Here is a 24,248-nt window from a genome sequence, read left to right as displayed (position 1 = left end):
GCTTTGACAACATGTTCAGTGACAAAGCTAACATGCTGGTGTAATCTTTACCATCTCAGTTGCTAACATTTGCTAATTAGCACTAAACACAAACGAGCGAGTACAGCGAAAGCAGATAGTAATGCAGTTAGTTTAATTAGACAAAATGAAATAATGAAATGTTGAACTGATGATGGCACTACTAGAGCATCCCCAAAATTTTACAATTCATCCAGAAGGGGGCATAATTGTGTGTACCAAATGACATAGCAATCAGTCCACTAGTTGATGGTGAGAGGGGAAAAGTCAGGGGAACACCAAAGTCAGTGGATTTCATCAACTGGAGACCATGAATGTCTGTACAATCTGTCTGAAAAATGTCATAACAAGACATCGAAATTGTTGAGACATTTAAGTCTGGACCAAAATGGTGGACCAGCTAACATTGCTATCCCTAGAGCTGCTAGCATGGCTAAAATTTCCATAAAGCATATTATTTCACTGTTCACTTCAGAAAGATGGCAGCTAATTAAACATGATCTGCTGTCTATAATTTGCAGACACCAACACTTATTTGCAGACACTGTGTGGTTTTATGTATTTCTTGTTTTGACACAGCAATCCTGTGTTTATTTGACTTGTGTTGAAAATGTAAAACCACTGCAGGTTCTGACAGTTGGCCCACAGTAGGTGTATAGTACGAGCTATAATAACACATGATACAAATGTGACACTTTTGGAAATTCAACGCTTCTCGGTCTGTGCTCTGCTGCTCGTTCCACAATGGTGGGTGGCAAAACAGTTTGAAACAACACAGACATGGATGGGAATCGGTGTCATACTTTGAGTGCATGGGTATAATTATTTTGCTCATTAGTTTACACTCCTCTCATTCTCTGTAGGTCAGCGACAGCGAGGCAGTCAATGCATCATCTCCTTCACTCCCTCTTTGGCTTTCACACGACTCACTTCGCACTCACTTTGACTGGCAGCTTTGCAGCTCACACAAAAAGACTTCATAAAGAGATGAACATGAGCCGTGTTTTTTGACAGGACTATTGTAAAACTACAGAAGGGGGAGTGATAAAGGTTTTCAGTATTTGCTTAAAAGGATATGTAATACTGCAACAGTTCTTACTCACACACCCAGTCTGCATAAATCAACCAGAGTAATGTGTCAAGAAACATTTTATTTTTAGTAACGCCGGTACCATCTCAGGAGCCTCTTAAGATGAACCTGTGAAATGAGATAGCTCATGTGAGACAAAGGAAACCACAAAGGAAACGTATGCATGATGGGACTTCATGTGTGCATGTACCTGTCCGTGTCTCGACGATTGTAGCCGCTGTCTATTTTTGCACTGATAATTCCTGCACAAGTGTGGCCAGATTTCAACTTTTCATAATCGGCATCATGACAAAACCTGGAAAATAATAATAATAATAATAATAATAATAATAATAATTTTTTGTTTGATATTGACTACTAAACAGTATGAAATGGAAAGTATTCGGCACACTTACATGCTTTTATAATGTGTGTTGAAGTGTGAACCGTCAAAAGGTGCGTTAGGGAAAGCCTGGTTGTTTGGAGCATTGAGAAGAAACCCTGTGGGCTCCTAAAAACACAACAGTAGGCTAAAAACAACATATAACACCTTCAAACACAGGTATTATTGATTAAAGGGAAAAAAAACTCAAAGATCAAAACATTTAACCTTTTTTCCAATGGTCTTCTCAGTTGGTGCATTACTTTTTGTCTGGGGTGATGGCAGAAGGGAATTCTAGAAGAGCACACGGAAGGAGGTTAAAGTTAAAGTGATATCATTAAAATCTTTCACAGCTGAATGGACAGGGATCAATACTTACTGGGCAGGCCAAGGGAGCGATGGCACCTCGCGTGAATCCTGTTTCTCGAGAAAAACGGCTGCTGCACAGGCTCGGTCTCGCCTCAGGGCCCTCAAACACAAGCACAGAGAGATGCTGTTACAGATTATAAAAATAATAGTACAAACTGCATCCTTTCAAAAGAGAGACAGTCAGTGGATAAGTTCTGTGGGTCTAACCTGCAGAAATGACGGTGGCATGAAGTCATTTTTCATCACTGAGCTGTGAGTCTGGAGAGGTTCAACTGTACAAGACAAAAGAATAAAAGTAGACAGTGATCAGGCCCCACATATGACTGGTGTACCTACGGTGTGAGTACAGATGTAAATATAGTCTTGTAATACTGATTTATTTTACAAGAAAGAGTATTTACAAAACCTACCATGCAGCTTTTTTTCTCCTGAAATGTGTTTAGTTGAAGGTCTGTTCCATCAATGAAACGACTTCGTCCTTTTGGACGCAGAGTAGCATAGTTCTGGGAAACTAAAGGAAGTGCAACATTTACAAACGGCAACAGGCCTCATTCTCTTAAACATGGCAACTACAGCAGCCTAGAGTATAATTATTATGTTATTTTCTCCCACCCATCATCCTTCCTGTTCTGTGTCTTTGAACTTTAAATTCAACTAAACTTTATAATTTTACCTGTTGGTGTGAGACGATGCGGAACAAACAATCTTTGGTATTCTGTCTGAAAAGAAATATTCATGAGGACAGATAATGAGAAATTTACAACTCAAGTGTCATTATCTTTCTGTCCTACCTCTTCCTCTACAGTCGCTGTTCTTGGACCAGTCCTCAGCTGATAGAAGCCGCTGTGAGCGGGTTTGTTAATGAGGTTTGGCAAAGGCCCCAAACAATCAGACCGGATGTGAGGCTGGTAGTGCTGTTTGGTTTGAGACGTGAAATTGTCAGATAACGAGAGTCTGCAGAAAAAAAGCATCACACCTTTGTTGAGGAAACAGGCTGTTTGAAGCTAGAGAGGAAGGTTGTTTTATTTATCACAGTTGGGCTATTAACAGTCAATAGAATCAGTTCAGGAAGTTAACATGAATGCAAACACAGAAGAACCTGTGCTGCCAAACATGTTCTTGTATCTTATGCATTCTCATGAATGAGAGGCCAGTTAAAAAAGTGCCAGTCAACCAAAATGACAAAGCATTCACTTGTTTTCCTGTCTCTAGTGGTTTCAAGCCATGCCGATGGCTTTAAAGATAACCTTTGAGATTTTGGCCTCCACCCGAACAGAAGGGAGAGGTGTGGTCCTTATTGCATTGAAAATTTGATTTAACAAAGAGAAATAATAGTAGCTACTCTACTGTTTATATTAGCTACTATTTCTTTGGCAGAAAGTTGCTCCTATGGAAAGTAATACGTATTAAAATCTGTACATTGTTAATTATTAAATAAGGACATTGTTTCTCCTTTATCACTTTTTTCAATAAAATGAGCACCACTGATGACCTTCTATTCCCTAGATATAAAAGCCCTGCACACCCATGGTAAAGTCTCTCTTATCATGATTGTGTTAACAAGTACAGACATTGCTTGGCTCTCTCGTTAGCTTTGTTGCACCTATTAGCTGAACAATTATTACCTCTAGGCTTCTCTTTTTTTCACCGCAGACACATTGATTTGTCATTGTGGGAAAAGCATACACATTGCTAATAACATTAATGATGGCTTTGTTCTATTTAAGTGTCCTAGTAAGGTATAACAGTGTGGCAGTGAGCCAGAAACTGAAACTGAATCTCAATCAGCTAAATGGAATTCAACCATTGCACACACACACACACACACACACACACACGCACGCACGCGATTGAGTCTAAGCCTCATTTTAGCTCCAGGGCAACCTCTGAGTCTTTAAGGCTGTCCTAGAGATCAACTAGCAACAGGTAATGTTAATACTCCTCACCTGCCCTGACACTTACCCAAACTGGGGGTTGTCAATGCGGTCCAAACAGGGCCTGTAATATATGGCTGGTCTCTGGTTTGAAGTGAAACCCGTCTCACTGATATGTCTGGGGTAAGAAGTGAAGTTCACCCTGCCCGGGTCTGACACAGTCAGATAGAAGTTATTTATGTTCATGCTGAGACCTTTTAACTATGCCCTTTAGTTTTCCCCCTCATCATGCACTCTCTCACCATGAAAAGTGTTGTAGAGTTTGACTGTGTTGCCGGTCAGTTGTCCCCTGCTGCCTGTTGCTCCAACAGTCGGCATGACTATCTTCCCCTGCTCAGCCATCTGTGACTGCTGTAATGGAAACCCTCACTGACAGTGATAGATGGCAAAAGTCATCTGGGCATTTGCACAGTGTTGTAACCACAAACAAAAGCAAATAACATGTAACCTCTTTTTTCAGGTTTGACAGAAACCAACAGCATTCAAAGCTTTCTAAAGAAATTTGCCACAGAGTCTGTAGCAAATTGTGCAATAAGTGATCCCTTATAACTGATTATAAAATGCTGTTTGAGTAAGGAGAAAAAATTTAGCAACAGATATTAGATATCACTCCGGAAAAACAGGAAAGCTTCACTATCTCCCCAGACGTACCTGTGACTCCAGGTTGTTCTCCACCTTTCTGTGTTGTGGTGGTTTTGTAGGTAAACAGGTCTCTGTTGCTAGGAGATTCAGCACAAGGGCAGCAACATTTACAGTTTATGCTCCAGAGTGAAGGGTTGGATACTAACAGTACAGTTAACATCAGATAGCATTTGCTCTGTACATCACATTAACGCTTTATCTCTCATAGATCTGTCCTATGCAAATTATTTGATCCTTATAAAATAAGATTGGAGCCTCTGGCACAAACATATGTCACAATGCCATCCTTGACATCCCGGAATGTCAAGGCTTTTTTGTTTTGTTAAGTAGGGTCTTTGTATTTGTAGAATCACCATTTGGAGTATAGCAGAAGCTAGACACTTGAACCATTACTCAGCACTTATTATTATGATTTTTTTGATGGCCTTTATTAGATAGGATAGCTAAAGAGGGGGAGAGAGAAGGGGGATGACATGCAGCAAAGGGCTGCATCGGTCTAAAGCATAAGGGGCACATGCTCAACCAGGTGAGCAACCAGGGCAGTCTCTCCCTTTTTGAGTTGTCAGACATTCTTAAAAGCAGCAGGTTGTGTTCAGGTGTCAGGGGGTGTCCTGTATCATAGCTGATAGTTAGTTGATTATTGTAATAATAAATAGACCAAAGAGCTACTTTGTCATCTATGTGTGTGTTTGTTTTAATCCTGAATATGTTTTTTACCAAATCACAATTTTTTTTTATTTTTTACATAAATATGATATACATTTTTCGCTAATTTGCTCCATAATTAGAAGACATTACCCCCAGGTAACTGCAGAAGTCCCTGCGCCAGTACCCCTGGTTGGGAATCACTGTTTACCATTTGACCAAATGTTGTTCATTCAAACATCTCCTCAATAATATATTATTATTATTTCTAGAAGGAATAATTATAAAAGTAGTCAATATTGTACTATATTGCATTTTATCACACATATTTTATATTATGCTTCATGGCTGTATTCTGTTTGCTTTCTAGTAACATTTTACATTATTTCACATTATTTTATCTTTACATCCTTGTGTTAACATTTATTATTGATAAGTAATACATAAAATAAATTTACTTATTCAAAACATTATCACATATAAGGTCATTTTAAGTGAAAACGTACAGTATAATAATTGTATGTCATATTCTGCTTTACACAAAAACAAAATGCCGTCATATATTTAATTTATTATTCTTATTTAAAACCTTGTAACCCAGTTTATATTGGTAACAGCATGCACACCATAGCAGTCTGTTTATAATATTTTTGTTTTCATCAGCATTAGTCTAATAAGTCACTTTACTTCCTTAATAAGATTATTCCTGCAAATATATACAGTATATTTGAACAAATGTGCAGTATATGCATATGTTTCATTTCAGATAGTTCCTCTTGTTTTTTCATAATCTGTGGGTTTACAGATTGTAAAGCTGTTGAGGCAAATTTGTGATGTATAAATAATTCAGACTTAAGTTAAATTTTTAGCTGTGCAGCTTTTTTGAGTATAACATCCTCAGCACATTAAACAGATTCTCTATCTGTCCATTGGATGGCAGTGTGATGCCACAGTGGCTCTGACTTCAGTCTAGCCCAGAAAAGATGTAAGGTTATGTAAAAAATGATGGATGGCTTGAAATTTGCATGGCATCTTGATAAAAATGTCCATCTGAGACAGGGCGTTATCATTCACCCTGTTAACAGGAGAAAATGTCCATTCACCAGCTATACATATAGGCTTCATCTACATGAACATCTCAGTTTAATCTGGAGCATGTCCACCTCCTGTTGTATTTAGGCCATCAGTATAAAAAAAACATTCTCAGTGTCATTTTTTCAGATGCAGATAGACATATTCTTACTTATTAACCACCAACAGGAGGATATTTCTATTAAAGAGAAGTAAAAGAGTATGGTATTTTTTTCACAACCTCTACTTTAAATCAAAGACCCCATATGCTCTTCCAAAACATAGTATGAACTTAAATAGTGTGATTTTTTTCACGTTTATTATGTCAATTACAATATAATGTATAACTGGGGTTTTTCCATGACAACCTGCCACCCCTGTGGATCACAAAATCTGACTATGCATTCACATCGTCTCCACACATTGCCTTTCATTCTCACTCCTATTCCTTCTCTTTCCATCTCATTTCCTTGGACTCACACTGCATCTTCACCTCTGTCACTTCATGCTCCCCTCCATCTGTCTAATGCTGGCAGTCGGAGAAGCCTATCTTTACCAAGCTGTTGCTTGTGTTACCGTTCCACAGTCTTTCTTGCTTGACGTGCTGTCGTGCAAAGCCTGGGACCGTTTATTATCTTCTCCAAAAAAATAACTACAGGGAAACGCCTACATCATTGAAACTGACAGACTCATTTCCTGCTTCTTTTCTCTTAAACACAATGTGCACATCATTGGCATTTTTCTAATTATAAACTCTTGGGGATCCATACAGCAGGAATAGACCAGGCGCCTATTTTCATTTCATTTAAAGATTATGCCAGATGATTTCACTTATTAGAAAAACTTCAGCCTGAGAGTCAGAGAGGAGGAACTGATCAGTGGCAGCACCAGCTGTATTGTTTGAAATGGAAACCTGCAGACTCTCCACGTGATTGTTCATCTCTTCAGTAAAGCAATCTGTTTGTTCTGAATCTGCATAATTCACATATAACATGACTGAGCTGTAGCCAGGCTCAGTTATAGGTTAGATTCTTGATCAAATTGACAACACTGGAGAAAAAAGAAAAAGTAAGAAATGCTGCACCTTCTGCACCAATTTACACTTGAGATAACAGTTAGAATACAGAGTGAGCTTAAAAGAGGGAAGAAAAGTGGGTGCAGTGATTCTAAAAATAGATGGAGGTGATGCAAGCACGGGTCTCCCGTCGAGCTGATGCGCTTGGCTCGCCTGCAGCCGTCTGTTGTAGTTCTGGGAGGGACGAAACCTCGGCCCCTGTCTGCAGGAAGCTGGCTCGGTGCTCGTCTGCGTTTCCTGCCCAACTCTGATATTCTGCTGCACCAGGAGGAGAATCTCGACGGTTTCTCTGTCTGTTCAATAACCTGTTTCTATGTCTGCAATGGGATTGCATAGAATTAATATTTAGACAGACATAAAGAGACAGCTCAGGCGTTAAGACCTTCTTTGTGTGTCAGGTCTCAGAGGTGCTCTCTCTGCTTCACCGCCTCACTGTTCTGGGTCTTATCTCCTCCTTGCTTCCTTTTTTACTTCTGTACTTAATAGGCAAATCTGGCACGGAAGGTTTGGAGTAAATTGCATTGTCATCTTTTTCCATTTTGATTTTTAGTCAGCTTTGGTGCATGCAATACAAAAGAGGCAGGCTGTGATAAGGTGGATTCAGGCATAAAATACTGTGCGACATCGTAAGTGAAAGTGTGCATTTCCTGACATGTACAAAACAGACTATTCTGTAACTCAATTTCACTATCATGTTGAAGTTGCAAGATATGTCTTTGAATGTTTATGCTGTCAGATGGTTTGAAGCTGAAACACACAGCTGTTGATGTCAGAAGTGAAACAAACCATACAAACAAAGCAAGAGCTAATTAATGAGGAAATCTGTCATCCTGTGAAAGGGATAAAAGATTCCCTCAGAGTGTAGCATGCAGCTGGGAGATTCATTTACCTTCATGCTGACTAATGTGATGTTCAGAGAAGAAGCTTTCCACGATACATTTTAATTGCGCTCAAAGGCAAATAATCTTTGCAAATTGCTGCCTCTATCAGCAAATGGTGGAACATGTTAAATTGGAATGATGTAAGTTTATAATTATTTATATTGCAGTTTAAGTACACTGTATGTCCATGTGTGTCTGAGATGATTGAAAACAGCAGACTACACACCACATGGCCACAAGTATGTGGACAACCCTGTCCACATATAGTTGTGGGGCTGTTTTTTGTCCTTTCATTTCTTTAATTGAAGCCTTACTTTCAACTAAGGGAAATTTGAATGTTACAACATATAATGGTATTTTACGTCAATCTTAGTGTGCATCCAAGTTGGCCAATTTAAATATGTTTTAAAGATATTTTTAGGGATTTTCCTTTATTTAGAACAGAAGACAGACAGTAAACGGGGGAGAGAGAGGTAGGATGACATGCAGTGAATGGCCTCAGGTCGGATTCGAATACACGCCACTGGCAAAGACTGAGCCTACATGGGGTGTGCACTCTACCAGGTGAGTTAGAGGCCGCCCCGACCTTTTTAAATCTTAGGTTGTTTTTTTTTTACCAACAGCTCAAAACCCAAAGACACTAATTACTAATTTAATAAGTTTAATAACACAGAGGACCAAAAAAACAGGGAATAGTCCCATTTAGGAAGCTGGAACCAATGAAGTTTAACAGCCAGGGTAGAGACTCTGTGAGGAGCAGTTAAGGGATCACAAAGTTATTTGAATTTATCCTGTAGGAACCTTGAATATCTGTAGCAAATGTCATGGCAATCCACCCACACAAAGACATTTCGTTCAAAACCCAAAATGTCAGACTCAAACCTCATGGTGAAACTAAAGAAAAGTCAGGGGATCACCGAGGTCAGTAAGACTCATCCTCTGGGGACCATGAATGTCTGTACAAAAGTTGCAATCCATAGTTGTTGAGATAAAGCCGTTTGGACCAAAGTGGTGGCATCCCTAGAGCCACGCCACAAACATGGCTAAGAAGCACTCAGCTATAGCAGCATGTTAACACCCATGATTTTAGAATGAGATGCACACTTTTGTCCATTTAGTGTATCTCCTTTGTCAACGGCTATCGCTCACCAAATAACCTTAAAAGAAAACAAAACACATAAAGAAAGACCATTTAATCTGTGTACAGGTGTAGTAAAAATGATTCTTTAATATGGAACAAAATTAGAGCTCAGCTCCATGGCTCCGTCCACCCAACACAATCTGCAACACTGATGGGTGGAGGAGAACGAGAAAAACAACCAGTAAGATCACAGTCTGCTCGGCCAAAAAACAGGAGAGGCTAAAACAAAAAAACATGGAACGCAAAACCAAAGTGCTACTGGGTTTGACCTCGAGACGCCCTTCTCCCGTCCCTCCTGACCCAGGATGTGACCACAGGGACAGGCCTCTCTGTTGCCTCCCAGGGCTCTCCCACCTCCTCACCTACCTCATCCTTCTCACCCCCCACCCCGGAGGTCAGTGGCTCCTCAAACCAGTCAATGACCCGCTGACCTCTCCCAGCCCGTTAAGGTCAGCGAAGTGAAGGTGGGTTTTGGAGGAGCACAGAGGCGAGTGTGACGGTATTTATGCTGAGTGAGCTGTCAGTTCTCAAAGGGACGTGAACACAGACAAGACGTCTTGGTTATTATGGCTCCAGATGAAATGTCTGTGGTTCAGTCCCTCTGTTTTTTACTCCCAGCCTTTGTAATCTATAGCCTAGAAATTCAGACCCAAATCCGAAAGATTAAGGGTCTGGCATGGAGTAATGAAAGTCGCCCATCTTGAGGGACTGCACCAAGCGTGCATTTAAAAATCTCATTGCATGCAATTGGATAACACAACGACCAATCACCACAACACACAGGGTGACGTAACCAGAGCCCCATACGCTTAGCTACCAGCGGATCTAACTGGTAGATTAAACTGCTGTCATCTGTTTAGCTTGCCTCTGGCCCGCCTTTATCAGATACACCAATGTAATTGGTGCAGCTCGGTTACAAGATTATAGTTAATGAGCAGCATTACTCGATGCCAGAGTAAGTCACTGAGCAAATTCAAATTGTGCTCTCGCAAGAACTCTGGATTTCCAGGATACATAATCTAATCATGATCATCAAATGTTGCTCACTTTAGATTTGAATGGAATGTTTGAAGTTTTTGAGGAAATGAGACAAGATTGAAGGGAGAAGATGTCTGTGGAGGCCGCCCAGTAAGAACCCATTACTATCCTAACACAGAGACATCAACAGAAGTACTACACAGATATGTACAGAGCGACCAAGCAACACATCAGAATACTGAGTAATAAATCTGGAGTGGGGAAGGTAATAATAGTTCACTACAAATGCACATATCCCACTACTTTTTTTGTGTGTCGTTGGTCCAATCTTTAAGGCTGTTCTTTCTCTTGCTACAAACGGGGAATATAGATTTGATTCACAAGTCTGTGCTTAATCTGAATATGGCTGCTTTGTGTTTCTGCGTGCTGGGCTGGCAGCTGCCCTTCTCCTCAGAGATTATAAAGAGAGGAGGCTAAAAGTACAACACTTAAGAAAGCAACATGAAGGTATGACCAGGGATGAGGATGCTCTTTTTTGTGCTAAATCATTCTCTGGTCCACAGAGCTCTGTAGGAAAAACAAGGTAATGTGGAAGGTAACGGATGAGAGCCGCTAATGGACAAAGAATCACAGATAGATGAGGAAGCATGGATTACTGGGAAATTAGCCTGTGGTGGTGCATGCATGGCCATCTGAATGGGAGAGTAAATAAGCAATTGAGCAGAGGAAGTGGAAATCTATACTTGGTGAAAAAATAAGATGAAGCGTTGTAATGAAAAACAGAGTGGGTATGAGGAGAGAGAGAGAGTGAGAGAGAGAGAGAGAGAGAAAGAGCATCTGCCAACTTCAGCCAACAGTCATCCTGCACCTTAACACACTGCTTCACATGACAAACTACATCAGAGAGGGAGGGAGGAAGGAGGCACTGCACAGAGAGCACTAGCACTATCACGGACAGACACACAATTACCATACACACACATGCACGCACGCACGCACGCACACACACACACACACACACACACACACACACACACACACACACACACACACACACACACACACGGGTCCAAGTCTGCGTTCCACTGCACTCTCCTGGCTGCCAGAACCTCACTGTGTCTCATCAAGAAAAAAACAACAACAAACAAACCGATCTTCAAACAAACGTACGTAAAGAATAAACAACACACACTTTGGATCCCACTGGCAATAATAAAAAAATAAACCAGAAACCAAACCAAGGATATAAAAAGAGCCAGTGGCACTGGGTTTTACAGAAAGCATTTTCTCATTGACTGGCTTTTGAACAGCTCTATGCTTTTTCTTTAAGTCTACCAAGTATATACTATTAACCTTACCAGGCAGCTAAAATCTATACAACAGTATTGTCATTTTCATATATTTATAGATATTTATACACTATACAAAGTTGGCAAAAATACATAAATAAATACATTAAATTAGATTGTACACATCACAATTGTGTGTTTTAAGTCAGAGCACTCTTTGTTGAAGAGGTGGGCCATGGCAAGTTGAGAAAGGAGGTGAAGAAACAGGAGTGTTACCCTGGACATCCCGTAACGCAAAGGAGTCACCATCACACTTGGTAAGTAATAATTCAGTGTATGGCGTTCGATTAAATACGTGTATTGCTTATTACCTACCTGATTAAAAAAGTCCACATTACGGCAGGGGTTACAGGCTGCTCTAACCGAATCACAAAGTCTATATACAACCAGCGAGGAAAGAAAAACACACGTATTCTGAGGGATCTGGAATTAGGGGAAAAAAAGTCAGAATTTATTTTCAGTGCATCAAGAAACAACAAATTGTGTGTGTGTGTGTGTGTGTGTGTGTGTGTGTGTGTGTGTGTGTGTGGTGTGTGTGGTGTGTGTGTGTGTGTGTGTGTGTGTGTATTTAAGACTCCCCGTGGACCCCCTCTAAAGGATGGTATTACAAATGAAGGCAGGACTGTATCCACTGTCCTTCCTGCAGACAGCTGCTGGGAGTATCGTCTGTACTATATCGTGTCTATGGCAGAGACAGTTCTAAAAGTAATACGAAACTGATAAGCTCTGTCCCGGCACTGTACACAGGCCCTGCCAGATACATAAGGCTTTGGCATATGGAAAATAGGGAAGAAGGTGTACACACACCTGCAGTGAAAATTACTACAGCCCTGTGCAGTTTTTTGGGATGCAGCAGTGGGCTAAATATATGTCTGTTGAGAAGGCACAGGGCACATTATGGACATTTGGAATCTTATTCTCCTTCACTTATTTCCACTACGTTTGCCATTTGGCAGTTTATAGCACTAATTCCGGGTTATTCTTGCTGGAGTTTGAGAGTTCTAACAAATATCTGACTAAGCAGGAAACAAGCTTATTATGTGGCAAATTCATGGCAGTTGTGCTTAATGAGTCTAACCCCACAATAAGAGGCTGAATCACAAGCATGTAAATTGTCTTAAAAAAGGATCAGACAATTGATGTACGTCCTTCACATAGAATCTACTCCCTCCTCCATACATGCCTATCCCCATATATGGCCTCCAGCAGAGCAATAATGACTCCAAATTCAATGGGGAAGGCATCATCAGTGTCAGTACAGGGCCAATCCCATCTAACACAATGGCATTACAGTAAATCCCCAAGCCTATAAGCAGACAAGGTGAGATGTGATGCCAAGCAACCAGGGCAGACTGACTCTACAGGGAGGTAATCTTACATAGCAGTCTTCATAACATAACAGTCTTCGTACATAGCCAAGGAGCGCTTGATTTTTTTTTTTTAAATAAAAATGTACAATAGCGTACATAACACAGGCTACAATTTGTGCCACATATCGCTCAGCCTTTTTCCTGAAATGTGTCCAGGGGTAAAAGGTATGTGGCAGTGTTGCTACAGCGGGCCTGGGATGTGTTGGGTATCACTCCATCCCTTTGTTTCTCTTGCTCCGACCTCACAAAATCTCCAACAAAAATACAGCGGACATCAAAAGCCCTTATTCAAGAAGGGCAGGTATAATCAGCTTCAGCATCATCAACATCACCACTGTTACTCATCAAAATCATTGTTTTCCCTTAATCGTTTCACGTGACAAATGAAAACCCAGCATACAACAAATGTCATATTCCATCAACATTATTTACATAAAGTTTCCAAAAACAGAAGGATTTTCTTATCACATTTTTAGAAAGAAATAAATCCAACACAAGAACACCAGCACACACATACACACACTGACCAACAGTCAAATGTGAACAAAAAGAAAAAGGATATTATTACTTATTGTTTTTTATATTAATTTTGTTACCATTTAAATAATGCTTACTTGAACCCTGATTGGGAGAAGTCACATTGGTTTTCACCAGATGCTCAAAACAATTGAAAGGGTGAGTTATGGGAGGGGAGGTCTGTCTGCGCAGGGCGAGACTCACACACTAACAGACAAAGGTGACCCAGACGACTTCTGGGCTGACTCAGCCGTCATAATATGATTCAGCAGAAATAAACATCAACTGCAGTCCCTCTAGGATGAGATTACTACAGCCTGATTTTAACATGTGCACGCGCACACACACACACACACACACACACACACAGAGTGTACCTTTAATTTAATATTGCACAAACTAAAGCAAAGCAGGCACCTTTCCAACAGAGTGAGTCATTGACCCTTATCTTAAGTAAGCCATATACATCAAGGAAAACTGGCGTCGTAGAATAAGGAATGGGCCGAGAGTATGACAAGAACAAACAATATGATCAGACTCTGAAGAATATCTTTCTAATCCCTTGGCAAACAGGTGTGACCACTTTAGCCAATAAAGCTTTCAGTTATTTAGAAAGTAAACAGAGAAGGAAAGGCTGCAGGTGACAATGATAAATTTGGGGTGGACACCCATCCTCTAAATAAAAATTGTAGAGAAGATGATAGTTCAGGAGATAAATCAATATATCCCGCTGCTGTAGAAAGCCAGCAGCTCTGTACAGCAAGGTTTTGAAGCTAAATGACAAATTGGCAGTGCTTAGATTTGCGGAAAACTAAAAACTAAAATTAAAGTGTTCCAACACCCTCCAGATTTAAATAGAGAGACATCTAAAAATCTACTTAACATAACTAAAAAGTCAGTTGTAAGACCCTTAATTCAGTGGCAAAGTTGTGAGCAGTGTTGGCTGTGTCTGTCTTCCTAAATTAAACCTCAGTAATCAACTGTAATTATCCACACCTGCACCAGCAACCAGTTGGCCTTATAAGGGAATGAAACCCTGATGAAAGACAGAGCTGAGGCTGAACATTGAGTGGAGTTAGGCTGAAAAAACAAACAAACAAAAAAAAAGTCTTGACTGGGAGCATCTGCAACACTGCCATGCTGTAGCCTATTCATGAGCTCAGGATTGTTGAAGGTTGTTGCTGACAATGTTGGTGCAAACAAAACGTAAAATGCTTAGAGGTGTGAGACAGGTGGCAGTATAATAAAACTGGGATTTGGAAATGTATACTGTTTGGCTCTGAGCTTACCATTCATTTTAATGGTGCTGTTTGACTGCAGGCGATGAGAGAACATCAACATAATGTTTGAGACTCCTTGTTATTTTGTGAAAAGTTGCTGATACTCAGTGATAAACTGTTTCCAAACATAACTTTTAAAATTATAGCTTATAAAAGTAAGAGCAATATTACAATTGCATACGAGTCTCTCGGGCTCAGAGGGTTAACTTTGTGACCATAAGCATCAATAGTCACTTAATCTCGTTTAATGTAGATACATTAAGTTAAATGATAAGATACCTGCTGAATGAATAGTGCATATCTAGAGCGTTGTTAGCCTAATGTTCTGTTCAACAGCTCAAAAAACCTACTTCACATTGTTTTATCATCTTGATACGTCATGACGTTTCCTGATTTTATGCAAACTGGTACAGTGCCTAATGAAAATGTGCCTGTTTGGAATGGCCAATTGCTTGGCCTATGGTATTGCTGCTTGTAGAATTCTTCAAAACCCCAAATTACCTACAGAAGGATCATGCAACATCACTGCATAGCCTACTACTGACTTACAGTGTAGGCTAGGTCTTCATCAGAGGGAGACATTGTACTACTGTATTTACCTTACAGAGAACGTGGCAGATTCAGAATGTAATCACAAAATATAACAATGAAAATGTGGGAAAATAAGACATTAGCCTCATGGAGTAATAGCAGTGCGCCACCCACCCGGCCCAGTTAATCAGCACCTATCTGCGTTCATCAACCACCATAACTGGTTGTTTGTGTGTATGTAGAGAGTGAGAGAGAGAGGGAGAGATAGAGACATTCCGTGTAGTATGATTGTTAAGAAATGTAACACTTCAGCAGAGGTGTTAATTTTCATAAAGGTTTAGTGGCTTGACAGTTAACGGTGAAGTATGGATTTGATTCATGGGGTTATTAGTGTTGTAAATTAGCAGTAGACTTGATTAACCCAACCCAGGGTGAGTCTGAACTGGTGCGTCTGCCTGGTTCAGCTCTGAGATTTTCTTGCATTGCTCAGAATCTCAGATAAACAGACAGTTGCTTATTTTGCCTATCCAGCAGTTTCTGAGCAACATTATCATTCATTTGGAGTCATGTTTCTCCCTACTTGATTAATAAAAGTCCAGTATTCACTCTCTTTTAACTCTGTTTTTGGTCTCTATTAAAAAAACATAAAATAATTTATTTTTATTTTTTACATAAGCAGCATTGAAGTAGTAGAGTCAATGCCTACTAAACACAATGGCTAATTCAACAATATAAAAAGCATTTCACTATTCTATTAAGCTCAGTATCATCCAGCCTTTGCCTAAGTGTTTGATGACCGTCCCATTGAAGTTATTGTGCATTGGATTCACATTTAGGAAGTCTGTATTGAAAAGCACTCAGGAAGTTTTAAATTCCTGCAGCTCTCCAGCCTACCTTCAAGGATAAGCAACATCACACTGTGCCTCATGTTACTAAAAATAAAGCCATATCCCCCATTTTACAGGGTCACTGATGACTAAGCTTTGCAAACCTTTGTAGAATCGCAATTTATCACTCCTGGAGCTAAATGTAATCTTGGTGAAAGGAAATGTCAGAGGTATTGTGTTGACTCATCACCTGCACATTTAAATTATGTTTGGTTTTTGCAGCTTTACACAGTGAACGACTATTGACCATTTTCCTCATTTCGACAGACAAGCCTATATTCCTGTCCATCATCTCCATGCTTACTAATAAGAGTGCTCTGTAGTTTTGTTTTATTCTTAGCGAGTATTACCTCTGCAAATAGTAAGTCCCCTAGGTCCAAGAAAGCAGATATTGCTCCTTTCTGACCACCTAATGGGATAGTAATGTGCTGTGACACTGCAGGCACTGGCTGTCAAAACAGTGGGCCATGTTCGACGGCAGGCCAATTGTTCTGAAGGGTGCTGGACTGGATCAGTGCATCACAGCAGCCAGCAACGGGTCTCACACGAAACACACTGTCCCGAACACACTCACAGCACACAGTGTGCTGCAAAGACCGGCTTTTAGAGAGACAAGGACTAACCTGGTGTAGATTAGACTACAATTACACAATCTTTCTTGTGGGGAAAGGGTTATCATTATCCTAAATCATAATAAGCCCAAAAGTAAAAGATGCTATCGGGTTATCGCATGATAAGAGGAAATAAAATCCAATGCAGGGCCCTCAGTATTTTAGGCATGGATTTTAAGCGGCCAGAGTTAGCAGAAACTACATACGATGCATTAACAAAAGCAGTGATGCTTTAACTAAAAAACAAACTGATAATTATACTGATATTTGCTTTGTTGTGGATTTTCTAAGGCCAATTTGTTGAATCAAAGATTCTTCAGGGAGACCAAATCGTGCAATAATAAGATCTTTATTTCCACAAAGATCTGAGAAGTCCCTGCAGAGAAGTTCTGAAAATTCTCAGTACAAGCACAGTGCCTTATACCCAGGCCTTACCTCAGCTCATTGTGTGGTCATCTGGTTGTCCTTGCAACAAGACTAAAAACATATCCAAATATGAGATCCAGTAACTGTCACAAATGTCATGACATGAAATTACGGTCATGACATGAATGACATAAGCTAAATGTAATGACGTGAAATAAACCAAAAGTCAACACTTGCTAAATCAGTCAAACATGAGATGTTTGAAAGGTGGATGCTCAATTAGACATAAAAAACGTTCCAGTAAAAAAACAAACCCCGAATAGTTGACAGGATTATGCTTCACAGAACTTCATGAATGTGAAAACCTAGACAGTTACAGTAGAGTGTACACTAAGAAACAGATGTCTGTGTGAGCAGCTTTTAATGGCTGGCAGTATCCATGTTACTGCTTTGTGACGGTTTTATTTACGTTACAGAAATATCAAGCTGAACTAAATATGCCTGACAAGTGGGATAGCTACCAGTACACTCTGTGGTGCTCTCAAGCACTCAGGGAAGAGATCATATCTAATCTGCTTCTACAGTATCTCACAGCGGCAGATCTGACCATCATCTAATATCACACCCACCGTCTGCAATACATAGAACAACAAAAACTCAGAGAAGGCCTTGTTATTTTATTTGTCTTTCAGCGTTAAAACCAAAATGCACACCTGTCTCACTGTTTCCAGATATGCACCGACTAATAGCATCTAAGACTCATGCATGAGAATCAAGACTCCTGGTCATAGCTTTGACTCTGCTCTCCCTGTTGATCAACACATTGTGTAATAACGCTGTTGTTGGCCGCCTCCGTGTGACAAGCAGACAAGCTTGATCTCTCGATTGTCACCCGACATTTTAGACACTAGCAGCCTGCCACCAGGAGTCTGGTAGGTGACACCCGTGCGTGCACACACACACACACACACACACACACACACACACACACACACACACACACACACACACACACACCACACACCCTAAAAACAGAAGAACATAAAGGAGGATGAGAGCCCTACATCCATCCTCCGTCTCCTCCACTTCATCTCCAAACCCTGAAATCACAGAGCAGACGTCTCCTCTCCCAAACTGCTGCTCACACTTTCAGATACTTCTCCCTTAATTTTCACCAGTACTATAATCATCATCAAAACTGTCATCATCATTGTTATTACATTTTCAAAAAGTGCAGATAGAACTCCCCTGTGCCCTCGTTCAGAAGGCAGGGCAGTAAAGGAGGATGGGGGAAACTATGGCAGTAAGAAGAGCAAGAAGAGCGCAAGATGCGAAAGAGAAAAGAGAAGATTTCTGCTGTTTAAATAGTGTTGCTCCTGTGAACACACACACACATGCACACACACAGACACAGACACGCACGCACGCACACACACGCGCGCACACACACACACACACACACACACACATTAACGCAGCACACCATAAGGTCAAAACTGGTGGAGATTGACCTCCATCAGTACAACAAAACAGCACAGGGCAGCACAAAGAATTCATAGCATCAATAAACAGACAGAAGTGTGTACACACAACCAATTGCTTGTGCACAAACAGCGCAGACTTTTTGCTTCTGTTTTCATCTTAAACTTGGAAGATTTGAAATTGGTTTCCTTGGTGATGCTGTGGAAAATGACATCATCGTATCATTGGGGGATTTGTTTTTTTTTCATCTTCTTTTTTCTCTCTCCATGTCAAGGATTTTTGTCTGGAAAAATCCGGAGCGGTCCAAGTTTATTGTGTTCCCGCTTTCCCAGTTTCGGAAAGTTCCGTTTATTTTTTAGACTTTTAATCTCTATTTTTGTTGGAGCTACAGCACAGCACCCACAGCACACAGACGACGGGGGGGGGGGGGGGGGGAGGGGGATCCAGAAAGGGTTGGATACACTAATATTGTGCCAGAGTAAGAGAAAGAGGGAACAATAAGGAAAAAGGAGAGAAATAAGATAAAGAAGAGCATAGAGAGTAAAAAAAAGAGGAGAAAGAAGACAACAGTATCAGCAATTCCATCTTGAGTTCAGCTGGTTTCATCAAAAACCAAGTATTGATTGCTTTCCACAACTGCAGATGAAATTAAAACGCTTTTGAGTAAAAGGGACTGAAAATAGGGAGAGGATATTGTACACTTGAGACAGATGACAAGGCGACAAATGAAGAGCAGAAGAGATGGGAAACAGCAGACAGGCTATGGATAACATACCGTATATTAGTAGTTGGTATAGGGGGAGATCTGCCAATCTATTTTCCTAATGTATTAATAGGTATACGTACATATTGTACATACTGTTTTGTGTACCTGGAATAGTCATTCAATAGGATTATATGAAATTAAACCGTTTCTTAAGATTCTCTGTGATCCGACGGGACTGGCACCTTAAATGGGTCAGGGGCTGCAGTGCAGTTCAGAACCAAGGGGTCAACAAAAACTGAACATCGGACTTCCACAGGAAAAGTGCATAAGTACAGACAGACATACAGACAGTCAGAAACAGGGGGACCATTGGCAAAGTGGTGAAATACAGAAACTAAGAAACAGCTTCATGAAGAAGAGGGAACAGAAGAAGTGAAAAGATTTGGAAAGGAATAGAGATTTTGAAAGAAAAGAGTTTAAAGGTATAAGAGAGCAGATGGCTAATTGTACCCGTGTTTCGCAGCCTGGCAGCAAGTCAGTCTTGTGCATAAGGACGGGATTGGGGGAGGGGGAGTAAGAGATGGGAGGAAACTGGGCAGTGCGATCAGGCCTTGAGAGCATGCCACTGGGCGACGTTGGTACGCGGCCGAGCGAGCATGTCTTTCCAGTGTTTCACCTCCGCTGGTCCACTCTTCCACGATAGGTAGATCTGAGTAAGGGAGAGAAGGATAATGTAGACTATAAATAATAAGCGTACGTAACATTGCTGGCTAAACTCTCTGTTAATGTAATGGCCTTTTGTCATTCAAACATGTTAATTACGTTGTTGTTTGCCTTTTTAAGACATGATAGCAGCTTTTTTGTAAAGAGCCACAATGTTTGCGCAATATTTGGCATGTGGTACATGAGAGGAAGCAGCAACACTGCTGGAGAGCAGTGATGAGTTGAAAGGTAATGAAATAAAGGAAGAAGACTGGTCTTAGTTCTCTCACAGGCTACAACACTTATAGATTTCAAAACATATTTTGACGTTGAAACCTTAATCAATGAAGCCTGTTTCTTGGCTGTAACTCCCTGGAGTGTGCGCTGGTTGCCTGGCAACTGCTAGAGCCAGACCAGAGCCATGCTAGCCATCTACACCTGATTTCAGTCTTTATGCTAAGCTAAGCTAACCGTCCGCTGGCTGTATCCTTATACTGTATATAATTGCAAGACATGAAAGTCGTATCAATCCTCTCATCAAACTTAAAACAAATGTGTAAATATGATACTATTACTTCAAAACAGAGGAAAATGCTTGCACTATGACAAGATTAATGGGCCTGCAGTATGTTTTGCTAATTGCTAAATGTATTGGCCACTGATCAGAGAGAGAATCAAAGTTTATAGGTACTGTTGCTTCGGGACGTTTCACCTCACTGATGTGTTACCTTGCCGATAACGTCGTTGCGGCTGAGCCTGTCTTTGTCCATGACAGTGATGATGATGGTGGTCTCCCTCAGCACATGGGCGGGCACGTCAAAGGGGAAGGACTCGTTGAAGATGGGGTTCAGACAGCGCTTCATCGTCACTGTCTTCTTCTTCTCTACACGCTTGTCCTTGTGCATCAGCCACACCTTAACATATGGATCTGCAATGTGGATGCAGAGAACAGCAGTTTCCATGAGAGCAAGTATGAAGATGGCCTTGAAAGGTGAATTTTAGAGTCAAGTTTGCAATTACCATTTTAAAGTCATGGAAGGCAGCAGGGAGACAGATACCTAGCTTTAGCTCAAGGTCAACTTATCCCATGAGCTAGGAAACATATAAATGAGGAAGTATTTATGGAAATAGGGCCTGGGATTTGTACTAACAAAACTCGAGAATTATCGTATTCTGTAATGCAAACGGACACCGATCGTACTGCTGCAGAATGCAGTCATTTTACAATAATATGCCACAGAAAGCAATGCTCAGTGAGAGCTGATACTTTAAAAATTAGCACCAGGCTGAGCTGACACAGTTTTCTCTGGGAGGCTGAAGATCTTCATAGATGTGTAGAGAGAGAGAGAGAGAGAGCAGGAAAGATAGAGGGCATGGAGATGAGGGCACGGAGATTCTTGATGTAATGTCACCTTGCTGCAGCAGCTATCTACAGTGCAACCCGGCTTAAGAGCCAGACGGCAACCATCTTCTGCTTGTTTGAATGTTTGGACACAGGGACTGGAGCTTCTAATGTCACGAGATGTGCTTCAGATGGGTGAACAAGGGCTAGAAAGAAAAAAGACTAAAACTTGCCTGAGGTGCCCCCGATATCCATGGCTTTAAGATTGCGCGCTTTGATGATGTTCACAGTGATGGTGTTGGCAGTGGGATTATAGCAGAGAGACAACAGGAGGTCTCCTCGTCTCCCCTGAGAAACACACACAGGAACATAATGGCGTATGAATCACCCAGTCTAATATCAGATTTCATCAGGGAAAATTAAACTACAGATTACTCACTATCTTGCTGTGTAATCTTACATCACTGCTATAACCCCTTGTGCCAAACACAGATGGTCCAGTGACAAGGTTGGTTTAGCTGAGCCCGTTGCTCACCATTAAATTACGTCAATCAAGCTTACATGTTGAGAGCAGTCAACAAATGGCATCACACTTTTAATAAAACTGTAATTACACCATCTGAATGAAAACACTGGATTCGTCATCATTCGAGCTCTCTTACACTGCCATCACTGCAGGGCTTGAGCTCCTTCCAGAAGGTCTTTATCTGGCCCAGTTCCACCTTATTAAGGGGGATTGACACCTCTCCAATGGGGTCATTCCTGCTGAAGCGGTCGTAGTCCAACACCTGAAGGTATAGAGTGCGCTCTCTCACCTTCTCGTATGGGAAGCCTAAAAAAGGGACAGAAACTTCAGAAACACTGTAAGAGCTAAGATACAGAGTGAAATACATATTCTTGATAGTACAGAAAGGGTAGTGTAATCTGCACCGCACTAACACTGATGAATTTGGCAAAGGCCAAAGTGCATTTTAAAAATCTGCAGGACCAGCCAGCACTCTCTCACACTACTACAACATCAAATCATATAGAGGTGGAACACTGCACTACTCTCTGCATGGCTGCTACTAAAAATCTGCAGCATGCAGTGCTTAAGAATATAATTTTTCTAATCAAACCTGTCTGTAGGTTTTTGAGTTGAAGGTTTAATGAGTGCAAATTTATTTTTCTAATTTCACACTTTGTTTGGGATTTTCCACACAACTCCCAAAATGTTCTTTCTGCGTTGAGAAACCACTCTTTGTCGTTGTCATAAAAACTTGAAACAATGAGGAATGAAACAATGGTACAAGTTTAGGTTTGTGAGTGAACGTTCAGAATTCATTTTGGCGATACTTCAGTTTATTCTTAAAAAAGAAGATTGATACCACACTAATTTTTGTCTGTTAAGTGTAATTCTACAGTAAAGCCAGATGTTAGTTTAGCTCAACATAAAGAGAAGGAAACAGCTAGCCTGGTCCAACATTTTTACACTTTGGTTTTTGCAAAGATGATAAAATGACATTGATAAAGTTGTGTTTGTGGGCTTTAGCTGTTACTAAGAGAAACAGCTCTTGGCTGTGGCTTCATATTTAGCGTACATATATAATGGTATCAATCATCTCATCTGACTCTCAGCAAGAAAGCAAACATGTGCATTTCCCAAAATGTCTATCTGTCCCTTATATTGAGTAATGTGGTCGTACATGAAATGAAATGATCTGCCAAAGTTTGAAAAGTTTGGTTATTTCACATGAGAGTTTTCAGTGTTCAACTGTCAAGTAATTACTAAATATATTTATTTTACTTTAATGTGAACTTTGAAATTAAAGAGTTTAAATGGAAATATGTAAGAACAATAATAACAATTGCAGCAGTTATTTGATAAGTAGCTTAGTGAAATCAACACAGACCCTCAAACAGGAAGGTTTCGTTCCAGTGCGGGTTGAGGTTCTTCCTCTTGACCTTGGTCTCTAGCTTGTGCTTTTTGTCCGGCAGCAGGTAGATTTTGACAAAGGGATCGGAAGTGCCGGAGAAGTCCTTGGCTGGGAGCTCCTGGCCCCTGAGAAGTTTGACTGTAAGGGTTGTGTTCTGGAAGCTGTACCCTATGCTGAACTGGATCCGGCCCAGCTTCTCACTGACAGGCCCTTCATCATCCTCCGAACCTGGAGACAGCTGCAGGGGCCACAAACGCATTAAAATAAATATAAATGCATGCACCTGCAGCAACAGCAGACATTAACATGAAAAGTTCAGTCTAAGGGCACACACTTGACACAAGCATGTGCACACAGACCGTGACAGAGAAAAGTTGCGAGGGGAGGAGACTTTAGAGCTGTGTTTCTATCAAGGCGTACTCCAGCAAGTGCTTAAAGGCAGAGATTGTTCTGGCATTAACAACACTGAGCGAGTTTCATTTCCTTTCTAATGTTCTTAAGAGGCATGAGGTGCTCAGATTGAAGATAGGGGAGCTTTAGACCACCCATGCTCTCTCACAGCCACTCTGTAACTGCTTTATCACTTCTGTGCACTAAAGGGCCACTATCTGATAGAAGGCAGCAGACAGAAAGAGGAAAAGAGAGAGCGAGAGACAAACTGAAAGAGTAGAGGAGAGAGAGAGAGAGAGGAGAGAGAGAGAGAGGCATTGCATGAGAGGCACGAAGAAAACAAAAGCACAGCTCAAGGTTGGTATTCTGCACTGGCAGCAGTCTTTGTGGTCACTTCTTTGGCTCCACTTTCTGTCTTTGTCTTTAATTTCTCTCTTTCTGCAACAATAGCACTGATTAGAAAGATGCGTTTGAGGACACTGATGGAGAGAAGACACCTAGCAGTTCATAAGACCATTTTGTTCAAGTGCCACCACTGATACTTTGAAAAAAGACCAGCCTGGTTGTCTGGTTTCCCTGAAATTGTTTGTTTCCA

General features: G+C 40.8%; 2 protein-coding genes across 5 annotated transcripts in view; both read right to left on the bottom strand.

Moving 5' to 3' along the window:
- Positions 1-434: 434 nt before the first annotated feature.
- Positions 435-4,494, bottom strand: saxo4 (stabilizer of axonemal microtubules 4). Of its 2 annotated transcripts, none has more exons than XM_032523835.1 (12): positions 4,424-4,473; positions 4,015-4,141; positions 3,801-3,924; positions 2,630-2,792; positions 2,512-2,557; positions 2,249-2,349; positions 2,046-2,111; positions 1,849-1,938; positions 1,698-1,763; positions 1,504-1,598; positions 1,299-1,403; positions 435-1,216 (listed from the first exon to the last, which is right to left on the bottom strand). In XM_032523835.1, the coding sequence occupies exons 2-12, from the start codon at positions 4,112-4,114 to the stop codon at positions 1,195-1,197; spliced, it is 978 nt and encodes a 325-aa protein (XP_032379726.1). In that variant the 5' UTR covers positions 4,115-4,141; positions 4,424-4,473; the 3' UTR covers positions 435-1,194. The 2 variants fall into 2 exon arrangements, with proteins under 2 accessions (XP_032379726.1, XP_032379725.1); XM_032523834.1 differs by having other exon boundaries at positions 436-1,216; positions 4,015-4,123; positions 4,424-4,494.
- Positions 4,495-18,842: 14,348 nt separating this feature from the next.
- syt7a (synaptotagmin VIIa) overlaps positions 18,843-24,248 on the bottom strand; it is a 75,477-nt gene continuing 70,071 nt past the window's right edge. For all 3 annotated transcript variants that reach the window (XM_032524214.1, XM_032524215.1, XM_032524213.1), the window contains 5 exons: positions 23,240-23,501; positions 22,010-22,179; positions 21,581-21,695; positions 20,734-20,933; positions 18,843-20,012 (listed from right to left, as the gene is read on the bottom strand). In XM_032524214.1, coding sequence (XP_032380105.1) covers positions 19,908-20,012; positions 20,734-20,933; positions 21,581-21,695; positions 22,010-22,179; positions 23,240-23,501 — 852 coding nt within the window. In that variant the 3' untranslated portion in view covers positions 18,843-19,907. The remainder of the gene's footprint in view (positions 20,013-20,733; positions 20,934-21,580; positions 21,696-22,009; positions 22,180-23,239; positions 23,502-24,248) is intronic.

The sequence above is a fragment of the Etheostoma spectabile genome, chromosome 8, assembly GCF_008692095.1.
Source record: "Etheostoma spectabile isolate EspeVRDwgs_2016 chromosome 8, UIUC_Espe_1.0, whole genome shotgun sequence".
Classification (NCBI taxonomy): domain Eukaryota; kingdom Metazoa; phylum Chordata; class Actinopteri; order Perciformes; family Percidae; genus Etheostoma; species Etheostoma spectabile.
Note: the sequence above shows the minus strand (reverse complement) of the source record. Positions and strands in the feature narration are given on the sequence as shown.